General features: G+C 53.5%; 1 protein-coding gene across 2 annotated transcripts in view; it reads right to left on the reverse strand.

Annotated features, from left to right (window-relative positions):
- Positions 1 to 15,688, reverse strand: part of EPHB2 (EPH receptor B2) — a 184,806-nt gene that overhangs the window by 11,782 nt on the left and 157,336 nt on the right. Inside the window, exons 6-9 of one of the 2 annotated variants that reach the window (XM_045898483.3) lie at positions 12,452 to 12,576; positions 4,478 to 4,640; positions 2,307 to 2,415; positions 1,664 to 1,728 (exon numbers count right to left, since the gene is read on the reverse strand). In XM_045898483.3, coding sequence (XP_045754439.2) covers positions 1,664 to 1,728; positions 2,307 to 2,415; positions 4,478 to 4,640; positions 12,452 to 12,576 — 462 coding nt within the window. Of the gene's footprint in view, positions 1 to 1,663; positions 1,732 to 2,306; positions 2,416 to 4,477; positions 4,641 to 12,451; positions 12,577 to 15,688 lie in introns of both variants that reach the window. The other variant, XM_045898482.3, reaches the window with a different exon arrangement.

Consider the following 15,688-nt stretch of genomic DNA (forward strand, 5'->3'; position numbering starts at 1 on the left):
ACTCCTTGACTCTGCTCTTTCTTGCACACCCCACATCCAGTCCTGCAGCAAATCTAGTACTTTTAGAACATGTCAGAATCCAGAATCTTCTCTGGATGATTCCAACAGCCACCTCACAGATCTCCCTGCTTCTGTCCTGCCTGGTGTCCTACAGCCCCTTCACTCCATTCTCCACACAGCAGCCAGAGAAGTCCTGTCAAAACTGTAACTCAGACTGTGTCAGTCTTTGGTTCAGAACCTTCTAGAGGTCCCCCATTCCACTCAGAATAAAAACCGAGGCCCCGCCATGCTGACAAGGACCTGCATGCTGGGGCCCCTCATACCTGCCCCTCCTGCCTCCCCACTCTGCTCCAGTCACACTAGCCTCCTGGCTGTTCCTAAAACCTGCCAGGCACACTCCAGCCTCAGGGCCTTTGCACTGGCTCTTCCTTCTGCCTGGGAGGCTCTTCCCTCAGGTCTGTCCATGCAGCTCACTCCCACAGCTCGTTCGTGTCTTTGCTCAACTAAAACCCTCTCAGTGAGGCCGCCCCCAACTGCCCTATCTGAATAGGCAGTTCTATTGACCTTGCAATTCTCAGCCCATCACCCTGTTCTACTTTGCCTTTTGCCATAGCACTTTCATCTTCTGGCACGCCATGTGCTTTTCTCATTTACGACCTGTATTTTTACGACCTGTTTGCTTACTTGTGTATCCCCAGCTCGCTAAAACAAGTGCCTGGCATACACAGCAGGTCACAAAGATGTGTGACACGTGAAGGGCTATGCCGATGGCCTCTCTTACCCAGCGGCATCTCAGAAGCCCCAGGGTACCCCACTGAGTACAGTTTGAGAAGCTGTATCGGACCCATTTGGAATTCCCATTTGCTGAGCGAGTGGAAGAGAGGATGAAGGCTCTCCCTGCCCTCCTCCCCCCAGCCCGCCCCATGTCGGTTCTGCCAGGGTAAAATCGAGAGGAATCTATGCTCTGCCTCTGCCTCTGCTGGGCCCCTAGAGAGGGGCTGTCTGCTCTGGGTATGCAGCTCCTGTGCCCCCAGTCCTGGCCTGGGATGGGATGGGACAGTGGGGAAGTGGAGGCACTGGGTGGGGGGCAGTGGCTACCAGAGGGGTCACCAAGGAGGAGCGACAGGGCCTGCCACCTCCCGGGCCAAAGCCTGGGGTCCTCAGCATCTCATGCAACTCATGGATTTATTGTGAAAATAGGGATCTAGTGTCTGCTAAGTGCCGGGCAGCGGGCTGGCGTTCGGGGGCACAGGTGAGTGTCGGAGCCACTTTCACGTCTCCGGGTGCTCCCACCATAATGCTGCGGAGACAGGGACATGGCCCTCACGATGCGGGCAAGTAAGGGGGCGCCGTGCAAGCACAGACGGGACCCTAAAGCCTGGGTGGGGCGGGGGTCAGGGGAGGCTGCTCAGAGCGGTTTGTATGCGCCGCAGCCGAGGGAGAGGCAGTTACATGGGTGAAGAGAAGGCGGGTGATGCTCGGGGCAGAGGGGACGGCAGGTGCAGAGGCCAGGAGGGCAGAGTGAGCTTGTCCCGTTCAGGGAACAGCTTGACGTTGAGTCTGGCTGCAGCAAGATGGGAGGCAGTGGAAGGAGGCTGGAGAGCTTGCCGGGGAACTGACAAGCAAAGGGCCCGGGGTGCCGGCCCTGCTGGGGTGTACGTACTGTGGCCACTGGTGTAGTGCTGCAGCTTGTCCGTGTACTCCGAGTCAGCGCGCTCAAACCCCCGTCTTCTGGAACAAGAGCAAAGGGCTGGAGCCACCTGGAAGCCCCGGGGAGCTGGGAGCCACAGTAGGTGATAGGGAGAGGGAGGGCAGGCCCTCAAAACCACACCCCTGCCAGAGGGCTCCCTGCCTTCCCCTGGCCTAGCAGCCTCACCCTTCCTGGCCACTCCCCTCTGCCCCCATCCCTTCCCACCTCTCCAAATCCAGGCTCACCATTGCCCCATCCCCTCTTCAGCCAAGCCCTTTTCAAAGTCATCTCTCACGGCCCCAGAAATCCCAGGGCTTCTGTCCATCTGACCTTAGGGCCCTGTCTGATCTAAGGAAGAAGAGCATTCCTTCATGCTGAAGTATTAGTGTCTCTATGCGCCACCTCCATGAACAGTGGGCTTGTCAAGGCAACTCTAGCCCAAAGGGATGGACTGGAGCTAATGGCGGCCAAGTAGGTGGGAGAGTATGCAGGCCTGCCCAGGCCTCTCCCTGGCCCTGGGAATGATGGGAATATCACTTCGGCTCACAGACACTGTTCAGGAATGGTTGAATAGATGGACAGCCAGGCCTGGACAGGGCTGGGGACACCCACCCACCTGTTGCATACGATGGCAATGACAACCACAGCAATGAGGAAGACCAGGCCAGCCGCCGAGGAGCCGATGATGAGTGGCAGCTTCTCCTGGATGCTTGTCTGGTACTCGGCTGGGGGAGAAAGCACATGGATGTTGTCAGCCTGGCTCTGGGAGTCCTAACGCCCCCCCCCACCCCACCAGGCCTCGTGGGATCCCCAGACTCTGTTCCCACTCCTGAGAGAGCTCCTGTCCCATGCCGAGATGGAGAACCAGCCGGGACACACTCACAGGTAACCTTGGACAAGTCCGTGGACTGTCCAACCCTTAGTTTCTCATCTATAAAATGGGCATAATACCTCAATGTCGGTATGAAAATCAACCATAATAAGAAGCTGACATATAGAGAGGCAGCTGTAAGCACAGACTCGGAGGCCAGACTCCTTGGGTCTGAGCCCCGGCAGTGCCTTCCTGTCTGTGGTCTCTGGTGAAGTGACTTGCCTCTCTGCAGCTTAGTTTCCTCATCTGTAAAGTGGGGAGAAGAGTCCCCATCTCAGAGGCTGGTTGTATAAGCATGTAGAAGGACAGGTGGCAGGATAGTAACCACTCAGTAAATATGAACTATTATTGTTATTGAGCGTTTTATTCTTTTGGTCACTGTGCTAAATATGTTATGTATCTTGTTTGATTCTCAGAATCCTCCTATGATTCAGTGCCCATGATCACCCCATGTGCAGATGAGGGCACTGAGGTTTAGTGATGCCATGACTAGCTTGGGGTCACAGAGTTAGAAAGTGGCCAAAGCCAGCATATGAACCCAGGTCTGTGTATGGGCTTAAATGAGATAATGCATAAAATGCACTCAGCATTGGCCCGGCTCTTCGAAACCACTCGGCACATTTTCAATGCCATCAACACCATCATTGTTTTTAATTTTATTATTATTACTTTTCGTTTGCATCCGTGACCAGACAAGAGCTTGTTGAAGTCAGGGACCGGGTAAGTTCTGGGTCCTTAGCACCAGCGCACATTTGCTGAGTTAATAAAGAAAGGATCTTGGGACAGTCCCCCACACCCCAGGTCAATGACATCCATCCAACATGCAAGAGGGCCTAGAGAGGTGAAATTGCTGGTGGGGCTTTACAGAGGAGGTGCTGTTAGCGTTCCAGCAGAGACGGTGGAGTCATTAGGGAGGATGTTTGTGATAAGACGAGAGTTCATGGGTGTAGGAGCCTCTGAAATGTTCAGCTAGGCAAAGGCCAAGGCCCATGAGCAGTGGTTAAAGCAGACGCTAAGAGGGGACGCTGGAGTCTGGTCATAAGTCAAGCTACCCTGGAGCTGGGCTGGTTGGTGAAGGGGCCGCTAGACTCACAGCAATGACAACAATGACCCCAACTACTATTCAGTGAACGCTAACTACATGTGAGACCTAGCGCCAACCCTGGGCCAGGTTCTATATGTTTAGCCCCCATCTTTACACCATTTTGATAATGATGATGATGATAATGAGATAGTGGTCACCATCCCCATTTATAGATGAGAGAACTGAGACTCAGAGCTGCTCAGGGCCACACCGTTAGGGCTGAATCAGCACTGTAATTTCCATCTGTCCGGCATCAGAGCCCACGCTCTTAACTCTGCTGGTCCTCAGAGATTATTAGAGCAGGAAGGGTACTTAGAGACCATGGGGTCCCAGACTGGGAGCCACGCAGCATGTGGGCTGCAGCTTCCCCTTCTCTTGCCCAGGGCAGACATCACTAATCCATCCCAGCACTTCTTCCTGCTGCACTTCAGAATTCTTCTCAATCCAACTGCAAGTCACTGGAATAGCGCCTGGGTGAAACTGGTGTGGTCTCAAAGACTGAATATGATGCTTTCAATTTGGAGATGAGAAAAATTTGGGCCAGGGGAGGGAAGTGACTTGCTCCGAGTGTCTCTGCAAGTTAGGGCTGAGCTCCTGACAGTCCTGCAAGAGGAAGCTGCCTGGCTGATAGGATGGCAATGGGGTAGTCCACGTGCTGTCCAGCCACGGACACCAGTGGATGGCTCGTTTCCGGCTGGGAGGGAGGGTTGACATCCAGAAGAGGGAGCGCCTTTTCTAATTTGTACAAAGGCACTTTGAAGGAACGGGGACCTTCAAGTTGATTCTGTTTGTGGAGCCAATGGCCTCCTCTTGCCCTCTGGATGTCGCTCACCTTCTGTCATGGTCTGGAAGTACATCTTGCCACTGTAGCGCCCGTAGCCTGCCACGGTGCGTGCCCGCACCTGGAAGACATAGATGGCGCCGGCTTTGAGGCCCTGCACAGTGACCGTGTTGGTGGGGCTTTTTATGGCTGTGGCGTTGTACTCACTGAGCTCCTGCCGAGGAACAGAGAAGACCATTAGCAAGGTGGCTGCCCACAGCGGGCCCAGAGCCCACTCCTGCCACTTGGGGGGGGTTTAGCCACTAAGATAAACATCTGTGGTTCCCAATTCTTCGCTCCCTCCCTGTAACAGAATTACACACCCATACTTTTTGCATGTGACTTCCCACAAAAGAAGGCAGAGTATGTTTCTCTGCCTCGTGGATGCCAAATTTATCCATGTGTCTTGCTTTGGTCCTTGGAACATTCTAGAGGACAGGATGCAGGTGGAGGCTTTACATGTGCTTGTTGAGTTGGCTTGGCCTCTTGTGCTCCTGCCTTAGGCCATGATGGGGCTGAACCTGGGTAACAGCTGGTTCCAGAATGAGAAACATGTAGGGAAGACCTTGACCTAACTCCTAGGCTGAAACAGGGCCACCTCAGTTGACCCACAGACTCCAACCAATGAGCAAGAAAATCGGCGCTTAGAAGCCATTGTATTTCGGGGACTGTTTATTTTGCAGCATCATCCTCAGTGATAGCTGATTAATGCACAGATGCTGAGTGGCCTAGATCCTGAGGTCTAGGCTGTGAGTTCTTGGAGACAGCAGGAAGAGGGCCTACCTTACCCACTTCTGCATCCTCCTCCCTGCCCCATGCCTTGATATGTTACATGGAAGGACCCCTGTTCAGCCACAGTACACTTGAGTGAGGCAAGAATTAAGGCCCCGATGGGGAAAATGATGCTCAAGGTCATGCTTGAGCTTGTGGCTGCTTTGGCACTCAAAACCAGGCTCCTACATGGAGCTACCTCTAATGTCCAAGGCTCGAGTACCCAAGACCTGATGTTCCCTCCTTTGAGAGCTGCAGAATGCCAATTCTGACCTGAGGACTGCCCAGGGTGACCCAAGGAGTACGGGACAAGACAAAGCTGAGCTGCTGCAGTGGCAACAGAGCTGTGGATGAGCTGGATGCAGTCGTCTGCCAGTCTATATGATGCTCGTGCAGACAGCGGTCAGCTACCCCCCAAACCATCCCCAAACACCCTCTTTGCACTAGGCCCTGGGGACTCCGAGGGACTCGGGTACGGGCGCTGGATTCAGAGAGCTCAGTTCAGACACACAAACAGTGTGGAGACTTCAGCTCTTGGAGGAAGATCGCGAACGCCTCTGAGAAGCTGATGAAAGCTATGAACCTCCGTGCAGAAAAATGCACACCTGATTGTGCATGCCGGTCACGTGCCCGTGTGCTGCACAGAGCCCTTGAAAACTCCCTTGAAACAGTGAAATTCAGTGAGTGCAATGTCATTCTGGGCATCATAGCCTAGAGGTTAAGATCACAAATTGGAGCCCGACTTCCTGGGTTCAAGTCCTGACTCTTCTACTTACTATCTTTGTGACCGTGGGGAGGTTTCTTAACCTCTCTTTGCCTCCTTTTCATCATCTGTAAAATGGGGACAATAATGGTCACAGCCACTTCAGAGGGTTGCTTAGCGGATAAAATGCATTAATATGAATAAAGGTAGGGTAAGCACAGTGTGCTGTGGGCATGTGACCTCGCCTGGGTGGGGGCCATCGGGTGAAGTCAGGCAACGCTCTCTGCAGAGTGGGGTTATGCAATGGAATTTTGAAGAACAAACAGAAGTCACCCAGGTCAAAAAAAGGGAGGGCATGTTTGGCAAGGAGCACCAGGTGCGAACGCAAGGGGATGAGAAAGAACTTGGGATATGGGGGGCTAGAGAAGGGGCTGACCTGTGGGTGCCTCCTTCCCACCCCCTCACACCTCCCAGGGAGCAGCAGTGCATAGGAAGTCTCTTTTCTTGAGCCAGCTCATCTGCCTCCTCCACTAGGAAGCCTGCTTGACCTCTCAGCCAGATGTGCCTCCCTCCCTCTGAGCCCTGGAGCACTTGCCTGGATGCCCTAGGAGGGGGTTTCTGCTATGTCCCCTCATCCTGGGCACAGGCTGATCGCACAACCTTGACCGTAAACTCCTGAAAGGAGTGGCTGTGTTTTATTCCCCTGTACTAAGCACAGAGGCCTGCACACAGAGACGTGCCCCGATGCCCACAGGGTAAAGGCTGTACTCCTCAGCTTGGCATTCCAGACCCTTCATGACTCACCCTTTGCCAATCTTGCCTGCACATCTCCAGTGTCCTCCAGGCTCTGGTCATACCCAAAGGCCTCCCCTCCCTTTCTTGGTAGGGCTGCCAGATTTAGCAAATAAAAATGCAGGATGCTCAGTTAAATCTGAATTTCAGATAAATAATGAATAATTTTTTTTGTATAAGTTTTTCCCATGTAATATTTAAAACACAATTATACTAAAAAATTATTTTAAAAAATTTAAATGTAACTGGTGTCCTATATATTTTTTTGGCAACCTTACCTTCCCTGGACACTCTGAGCCTTGGCAAGTGTTGTTTCCCCTATCTGAAATACCCTTTCCCCATCTGCCTGTTTATCAAGACTTAGTACAAGTACCACCTTTGCTGGGGAAACTTCTCAGATGTCCCAGAAAAAGTTGCAGGTCCATTGTCTCCTCTCCCACCTGTTGTTCTGATATGCATGTGTTTTCTCTAAGGACTATAGGTTTCCCGAAGGCAGAGACCTTGTCTCATTCATCTCCGGGACCGCAGACTCAGCTCACTAACTACCGCCAGGAACAAATGAATGAACATCATAGACTATTAAAACAAAAACCAAAACCCAAAAAACAAAAACTACGAACGCAGGTTGCAGTATCAAGACTGTCCACTAGGTGCCGCCAGCCAACATGGAATCTGCTGGGGTTTGAAAAGGGGATGGAGTCTGCAGACTGCGTGGGTGGGTGTCCACTTAGAGAGGGTGGAAGTTTTAAGTTCCTGATTATAGGATGGAGATGGGAGGTAACTGCCAGGGGCATAGGTGCCTCAGGAGAATGAGGAACGAACCTCGTGGATCGTTTTTCTAAAGCAGGGAACAGGACAGAGCGGGGGATTCGAAGTCATTTCAAATGGCGATTCTTCCCCTTACTTGCATTGTGACCTTGGGAGAGACCCTTCACTCCCCTGGGCTCCTGTTTTCTACTCCAGAAAAGGAACAATAAACGCCAACCTCTCAGGGTTGTTGTGATCAAGTAGTGTCTGGCACAAAGGAACTGCTCTGGAGACATCAGTCCCCTTCTCTCCTCCCCCGTGGCTGAAGCACCTGTATCTGAATAAGGACTAAGCATTGATGGGTTAGGGGAAGAAAGTTAGTATGAAATCCACTAGTTCTGGGGCACCCAGGTGGCTTGGTCGATGAAGCGTCGGACTCTTGATTTCAGCTCAGGTCAGGATCTCAGGGTTGTGAGATCGAGCCCCACATTGGGCTCTGCGCTCAGCGTGGAGTCTGCTAGAGATTCTCTCTCCCTCTGCCTCTCCACCCCTCCCACTCACTCGTGCTCTTTAAATAAATAAATAGATAAATAAAATCTTTTTTTTTTAGATAAATAAAATCTTAAAAAAAAAAAGAAATCCACTAGTCCTTAGTTTGAATCCTTACCCAGAGACTACGGGCCAGTGAGCACTGGGTGCATTTCTTAAGCTCTATGAGCCTCGGTCTTCTCATCTTTGAAGTGGGATAACATCACCATATGCCACACAGAGTGGGTGTGGAGATTCAACAGGAAAAAAATGGGTAAAGCTTTTAGCATAGTCTCCAGCACACGTAGGGACTTAATAAATATTGGCTATCGCCCTCATTGTTATCAACACCGTGACAGGGTAAGCCTTCACCGATGTTCATGAAATGGATGAATGAATACAAAAGTGAACGAGTGTCAGAACAAACCTCTCCTTGTCCACACTGGACAACCGTCCACACTGCTCCACGTACCCTGGACAACAACCAATGCAGCCTGGATTTTCATAGCTCATCCCCACCGCGCCCAGCCTTCCTTCCCCTCTGCTCTGCCAAGTAGAAATTTCTGTTGAGTAAACAGAAATCGATGAGGCCTACAGGGGCCCATCTGCCATAGGTGGCCCCACAAATGAATCTTCTGGAGCGCTGGGGGAGCCAAAGGGAGCACGAACCTGCTCTGGGGCAGCTACCAAAGGAGGCCAACTCTCCTAGGACGGTGGAGCCGAAGGAAACAGCCAGCATGGGTCTGGCCAACACCATTCGTCAGTGGCATCCAGAAGCTTTCCAGCAAAGTGGTTTTTAGCTCTGGGCTCCGGGCAGGCTGGGAAATCCCCAGTGGAGCTGGGGAAAGGCCAAATGGAGAGCCCGCTCCAGAAAGAGCCCTTTCTAAAGAAGGAAAGGAGGAGTGGGAAAGATGGTGGGGGCGGGGCCCACATGGGACCACAGAGCTCGCTGCCTAACTTCCCTACCTGGGAAGATCTGCAGCCTTCATTAAAGAAATCAATGGCAGGCACTGGCAGGATTCTGAAGTGTTAGGGAAGAGCCGGCTGTGGACTTGTCAGAAATCCATCCCGCATTCTGGCTGTCCCTCCGTGATGGAAGCCTGAGAGGCTGGGGACCGAGACTGCTTCTCCCCCTGCACAGCCATCTCCCCTGACACTTGCCATCAACTCCTTTTTCTTTCTCTCCTTAGATCTGCCATCTTCCTGATTCTGTCCATCCATTTCCGTTTTATTTCTGCACACCCTCTTGTCTGTTCTTGGCTATACCTTTCCACCCCCGGCAAGCACCACACCTGTACCTCCATATCACAAACCCACACTGGCCCCAGGAAAAGGCACCACCATCCATCGGGAGCTGTCCTTCACACTTCCCTGGTCCCTGAGTTTCAAAACACCGTCTGAATCTGTGGGCTTCTCACCATCTCTGCAGCCAGCCCCTACGTCATGCCACCATCATTTCTCACTTGGTGTCCCGTGAGAGCGCTCTAAAGGGTCTGTGTCCCCAGGACCCCCTTCCAGTCTGTTCTCCACACAGTAAGCTACAGGGATCTTTAACATAATCTGAGTCAGATCACGTCATTCCAGAACCTTCCAACAGCTTCTCATAGTACTTTAAATTGAATCCAGACTCCAAAGGCGTGGAAGGCCCACCACAACCCAGCCTGTCTCCCTCTCCAACTCCTTCCCTACTAATCTCGCTCTTGTTCATATTGCTCCTCCACACTTGCCTTCTCCTGCCCCAGGGCCTTTGCATGTGCTGCTCTTGCTGTCTGTAATGACTGCCCTCAACCCTTGTCTGTCTGGTGAACTCCTAGCATCTTTCAAGGCTCAGCTCAAATGTCCCTGGAATGAAGATTTCCCCTCACTTATACCCAGATCATGGGTCCCTCCTTGGTGCCCCTAAGGACCTTTGCTGGCCCTTCTGTGACTGTGTCACAACTGGTCTCATGGCTATTTATGTCTGGATCTGTGGCTTCCCCTGGACTGTGAAGGCCCTGAGGCCTCTGGGCATGTCTGGCTAATCACAGGATTCCCAGCACCGAGCCCAGGGCCCAGCCCAAAGCTGGTGACAGTAAATACTGAATGAACTGGTGTCCATCTCCCACTGGCAGATGCCAAGCTGCCTCTCACTGCACCCCGGGCCCTGGGAGGAGGGGCTGACCGAGTAGGGCCATGTCTCACCACAGTCGCACCGCCCTAGTCCTGTCCCTCTCTTGCCATTTGTACTTAAGCTCCTCCTTCAGAGCCTGGTCCTGTCCACCTTTAAACGGTCATCCCAGAAGCATCCCTGAGAGAAAACCGAAGGCAGGAGAGCCAGGTGAAGAGCGAGAGTGTAGGCCCAAATCCGTGCTCCACCACTTAGTAGCTGGGTGCTCTTGGACAGGTCGCACAACTTCTCCCTGCCTCAGTTTCCCCTCCCATCCAGTGGGGTGAATGGCACTGCTGTGAGGAGGAGCGACAGGTTGGAGGCGGTGTGCGCTCATGACATGTGAGCAGGTGGTGGCCGCGGCTGCTGCAGCTGGTGGCCTGCTGGTCCTGCCACGGCGTCGGAGGCCTGGGGGTGCCGGGCCGCAGGAGAAAGTAGGGCAGAGCGGCCTCTTGGTTCGCGTCTCCAGCAGCCTCCCCAGCCCCTCCCGTCTCGGTAGGAAATGGGTCGGAGGCAGGACCCGCGCCGGGATTCCTCATTTCCGCTCTAGTCTTCGGGGACAAACACTTTCGGTTTCGTTTAATCATAAAGCTTCTTAATTAGTTTTTTTCGTTTTTGAATTCTGAGTTGCTAAGCTGTCCCCGCCAGAGGGGGTGGAAGCGCTGGTTCCTGCAGGGCCCCGGGGCTTTCCTGGGACTGGGAACAGCTGGTCTGGCTCAGGCTACAGGATGCCTGGCTCCTTCCAGGCCCTGCTTCCCTCACATCCTCCTCAGCTCGGGACGTCCAGCAGCACCTCCTGAGCACCTGCTGTGTGCCAGGCTGGGGAAACAGCAGACGTTAAGGCAAGGTCTCCTCCCTGGAGGAACAGGCCCTGGGAAGGGACCCATTCAATTATTCCTTCAACCAATATTATCAAGCGTCTCTTTGGTGCCGGGCCCAGGGTGCTGGGGAGAAGACAGTGAATGGGACAGATGTGGTCCCTGGCCTCTCGGAATGTGCTGCCTAGAGCGGGGGACGAGCAAGGACACCAGCAATCATAAACCAGCTGGGTGAGGCTGCACAGGAGTTTGCAGAGCCCCCTGAGACCAAGGGAGTTGGGCTGAGCCGGCAGTTAACAGCGTGGAAGGGTGGGGCTGGGCCTCAGGAGGCAGGGCTCCAGCCAGGGTGGCTGGAACTGCTTCCATCTCTCTTCCTCTCAGCCGTGGGGGAGAGCCTTCTTATCCATTTCCAGTTGCCAACCCTCACCCAAAGCACTTCCTATAGTCATTCACACCTTAGTCTGAATGCGATCCCCATGACACTTTTCCCAGGGGCCCTTGCAGCCTCTGTGTCTGTTTGGTGCCTCAGGATGCAGGGAAGAAAAGTCTCCAGTCAGAAAGAGAGTTTCCTGGACCTCTGCTGTCGAGCAGCTCTATCTACCCTTGGCCCCCACACCGAGCAGGCCCCACGTTCAAATGTATGGACCCCACCTGGACTCACAGGTGTAGCTCATGCCCACCATGCAGCAGGCAGGGCAGACGGGAGGAAGGGAAAGCACACTCCGCTAGGGCCAGGAGCCATGCCGGGCACTGTCCCTGTCCCTGTGCAGCCCCCAGTCAAGACAGCCAATCTCCTTAGGACTCGACACAGGAGGAAACAGGCTCAGAGAGGGAAGATGCCTGCCCAAGGTCACAAGGCCGGTTCTGGATGGAGCTGGGATCCGAACCTACAGCTTCTCACTCCTAGTCCAGTGCCCCTCTACAACACCAGGGGCTTCCAACCCCGGGTCCCCGGGTCCTAGAGGGCCCTGAGGGGGTAACAAGGGTCTGATTTTAAAAGCTCAAAGAGAAATCGCTCTCTCCCCGTACAAATGGCATCCAGGCAAATGAAAACAAATGTTTTAGCTGGAATCAGAACAACACGGGGAGGGAGGTCTACTCTCACCCTGGAGAGAAGCTGTCTTGAGCAGTTTTAAATCTTGGCTTCAGAATGGGTGACGCTTTTCGGGAAACCAGTTCTTCAGAACCTCAGGCCCACTGAAGTCAAGAGGAAGGGTCTCGGTGAGGAAAGGGCCATGACCACTGCCTTTTACTGAGATTGCTGGCCCGGTGCCCCAGCCCAGAAAAGCACGACTCAGAGAGGTCAAGACACCTGCCTGAGGTCCCACAGCTGGGGAGGACCGGAGTCAGAATTGAGCCCGGCAGCCTGACTCGGAGGCCAGTGCTCTCTCTGAGGCACCAGGGGGTCCAGTTTCGTGGGATGGTAGAACCCCAGGCCCCAGGGAGGTGGGGGTGGGGAGTGTGCCCAGGAGCACAGGTACCTTCTCATAGTACTGCAGCTCATAGTCCAGGATGACACCGTTGGGCTGGTCAGGCTGGGACCATGACAGGGTGATGCTGTCCACGGTGCGGCTCACCTGGTGCATGATGGACACGGCCGAGGGAGCTGGAAGAGAGGTCAGAGGTCAGGGGTCAGGGGCAGCAGGAGAGGGTGCAGCTTCTGGCCCCACTTTAGAGGTACCCAGACGGACAGAGTGGAGGATCAGAGAGGGGCAGGCATCTGGCTGAGGCCACATAGCCTGCCTAGGGGGCTGACGGGGGGCAGAGGGACTTGTGGAGGACCGTGGGTGCTGCTTTCCTGAAGTACCTGCAGATTTCAGACACAGACAATGCTGGCCGTTCCCGGGGAGCTCAAGCCACACCAAGTGAGAGATAGATGCACTGGGCCCTTCTCTGGCCTGGCCCAAAGCAGCTGGATGAAAGGTGTTCATTCTCTCTTGGAGCTTACAGCCTACTGGACTAGGGAACTTACAGACCCAAGACATGATGATGGGACCGTGGCAGAGGGGAGCAGAGAGGGTCGGAGACGCCCCTGTTCCTTCCACAAATGTGCACCAAATGCCTACTATGCACCAGGGAGCTAGCACTGAATAAAAATGACCGCCAAAAATAAATTTATAAAAATAAATCCATAGCTCCTATGGAAAACAGTTTGGCAGTTCCTTCAAGAGTTAAACATAGAATTACCACATGACCCAGCATTTGCACTCCTAATTTTATATCCCCAACGACTGAAAACAGGTACTCAAACAAATACTTGTACATGAATGTTTATAGCAGCTCTATTCACAATAGCCAAAAGGTGGGAACAACCAAGGTGTTCATCAACGGATGAATGGGTACACAAATTATGGTGTACACATACCATAGAATCTTATTTAGCCATAAAAGTAAATCAAGTTCTGACAGGTGCTACAATGCAGATGAACTTCGAAAACACGCCAAGTGAAAGACAGACACAGAGGTCATATATTTTAGGAGTCCATTTGTAGGAAATATTCAGAATAGGTAAACCCACAGACAGCAAGCTGTTGGTGGTTGCCAGGGCTGAGAGTAGGGAGGAACGGAGAATGTTCTGGGCTTAGAGAGAGGTGGTAGTGGTACAGCACTGTGAATGCACTAAATGCCACTGAATCGTACTCAGGAAAATGGTTAATCGGATAGGAATTCTACCTCAACAAAATCCCTCCCTCCCTCCCCCTAGTGCTGCTAGTTAAAGGAAGGGGACAGGAAGTCAGGGGCAGCCTGTTTAGTGCTAGGAGGACTCTTAGACATAATTTAGTCCCGTCCCTTCATTTTACTGATGTGGAAGCTGAGGTCCAGGGAGGGGATGTGAGCTGCCCAAGATCGCACGGTGAGTTCATGACACACAGCCTTTTCCTGGATTCCTTATTTCTTTCTTTCTTTTTTTTTTTTTTAAAGATTTTATTTATTTATTTGAGAGAGAGAGAAAGCATGAGGTGGGGAGGGTCAGAGGGAGAAGCAGACTCCCCGCCGAGCAAGGAGCCCGATGCGGGACTCGATCCCGGGACTCCAGGATCACGACCTGAACCGAAGGCAGTCGCTTAACCAACTGAGCCACCCAGGCGCCCTGGATTCCTTATTTCATATTTCACCCGGGCCTATGTTTCTGGCCTCCTTTTCAAGTGGAACGAACCTATGCAAAGCACCTACTATGCATCACCCACAGCCTGGGGCCCTTTGCATCTGTTTCCTGAGCTGACCGTTGGTGAGGGTGCGCATCAACCCCACTGACAAGTGAAGACCCTAAAGCTCAGAGGGGCAAGGGGCCTCCTGAGATCACACAGCCCCCACATCCTCAGTAGGGGAGCCGGGATTTGCACCCAGGTCTGCCGGGGCAGGGCTTGTCCCATGAGTCGGAGGGGGCCGGGGTAACTCCTGACGCGGTCCCTCCCCACGGTGTGACTGGAGTGAGCCTCCTCGCCTCTCTGGGCCCGAGGTTTTCATGGTCTCAGGAGCGGCTGAGGACGCACCAGGGTGAAGGGAGCAACTCCTGCAGTCTCTCTTGGCTCCTGGGCAAGACTGTGACAAGCAGATGCCCTGTCTCGGCCCACACAGGGGTGTCTGAGGGTTGAGACGGACCCTTTTCCTCCTCATCCAAATCTTACTTCCCAGGTGCTTTGTATGGATGTGAGCATGGAGCAGGGGCCGGTTGGAGCTCATGGGGACTTGAAGCCTGGCAATGACTCACCTGTTCCCTGCTCTGTTTCTGTCCCTTCAGCCTCAGGGTGGAGGGAACACTCTGTTGCTTAGAAGACCCAGGCTCTGCTCCCTGGCTTGCTGCTTACTGACTGTGTGACCTTGGGCAAGCTGTCCCCCATCTCGGGACCTGGCTTTGTCCTCTGCACCAAGGGCAGGCTGCAAGATCCCTGAGGTCTTGCAGCTCGAATGCTCCCTGCCTGTCCTTCTTCGGCAGCCCTCGGCCTGGAGCTGGATCAGCCCAGAGGCCAGCATGAGCCTGAGCAGGTTCGGCTTCCCTCTAGCACCCCTAGTACCAGTGGGAAATTGGCCCAAGACACCTGAGACAGGGTGGCAGCAAGAAGGAGTGGACCTTGGTCCCGGTGTCCCTGACAAGCCTCTGTTTCTTCTGTACCTGAGAGTGTGCTGCCTGGCTCTTAGCTTGGCTCCTGGCCCTGCCTCTCGGGAAGACCAGGCCCCCGCTGCCCCCAGTTCTCTCCTCAGTCAAACAGGGGGACTCTGTCTTCCTTATTGCCTCCCAGAGAATCAAGAGACCCCAACGTGAGCGAAGGGGCCCCGCTAACCATTGTTTATTGAGCACCTACTACACGCTGGGCACCGTGCTATGCTCTGGACATGCATTAACCCATTTAATCCCCACCACAGCCTCGAAAGCAGACCTCCTTGGGCGCCTGGGTGGCTCAGTTGGTTAAGCGACTGCCTTCGGCTCAGGTCATGATCCTGGAGTCCTGGGATCGAGTCCCTCATCGGGCTCCCTGCTCAGCGGGGAGTCTGCTTCTCCCTCTGACCCTCCCCCCTCTCATGCTCGCTCTATCTCATTCTTTCTCTCAAATAAATAAATAAAATCTTTAAAAAAAAAAAAAAGAAAAAGAAAGCAGACCTCCTTGAGCCCATTTTGCAGATGGGGAAGCCGAGTATGGAGTAAAGTGTCTTACTCTGACACGGTCCCTCTCCACGGTGTGACTGGAGGCTATACAGAGTAAGTGGCAGAACAAAGC

Source organism: Mirounga angustirostris, unplaced genomic scaffold (assembly GCF_029215605.1).
Source record: "Mirounga angustirostris isolate CCGP_5_RB_7025 unplaced genomic scaffold, mMirAng1.0.hap1 SCAF_4, whole genome shotgun sequence".
In the NCBI taxonomy this organism is placed as follows: Eukaryota; Metazoa; Chordata; class Mammalia; order Carnivora; family Phocidae; genus Mirounga; species Mirounga angustirostris.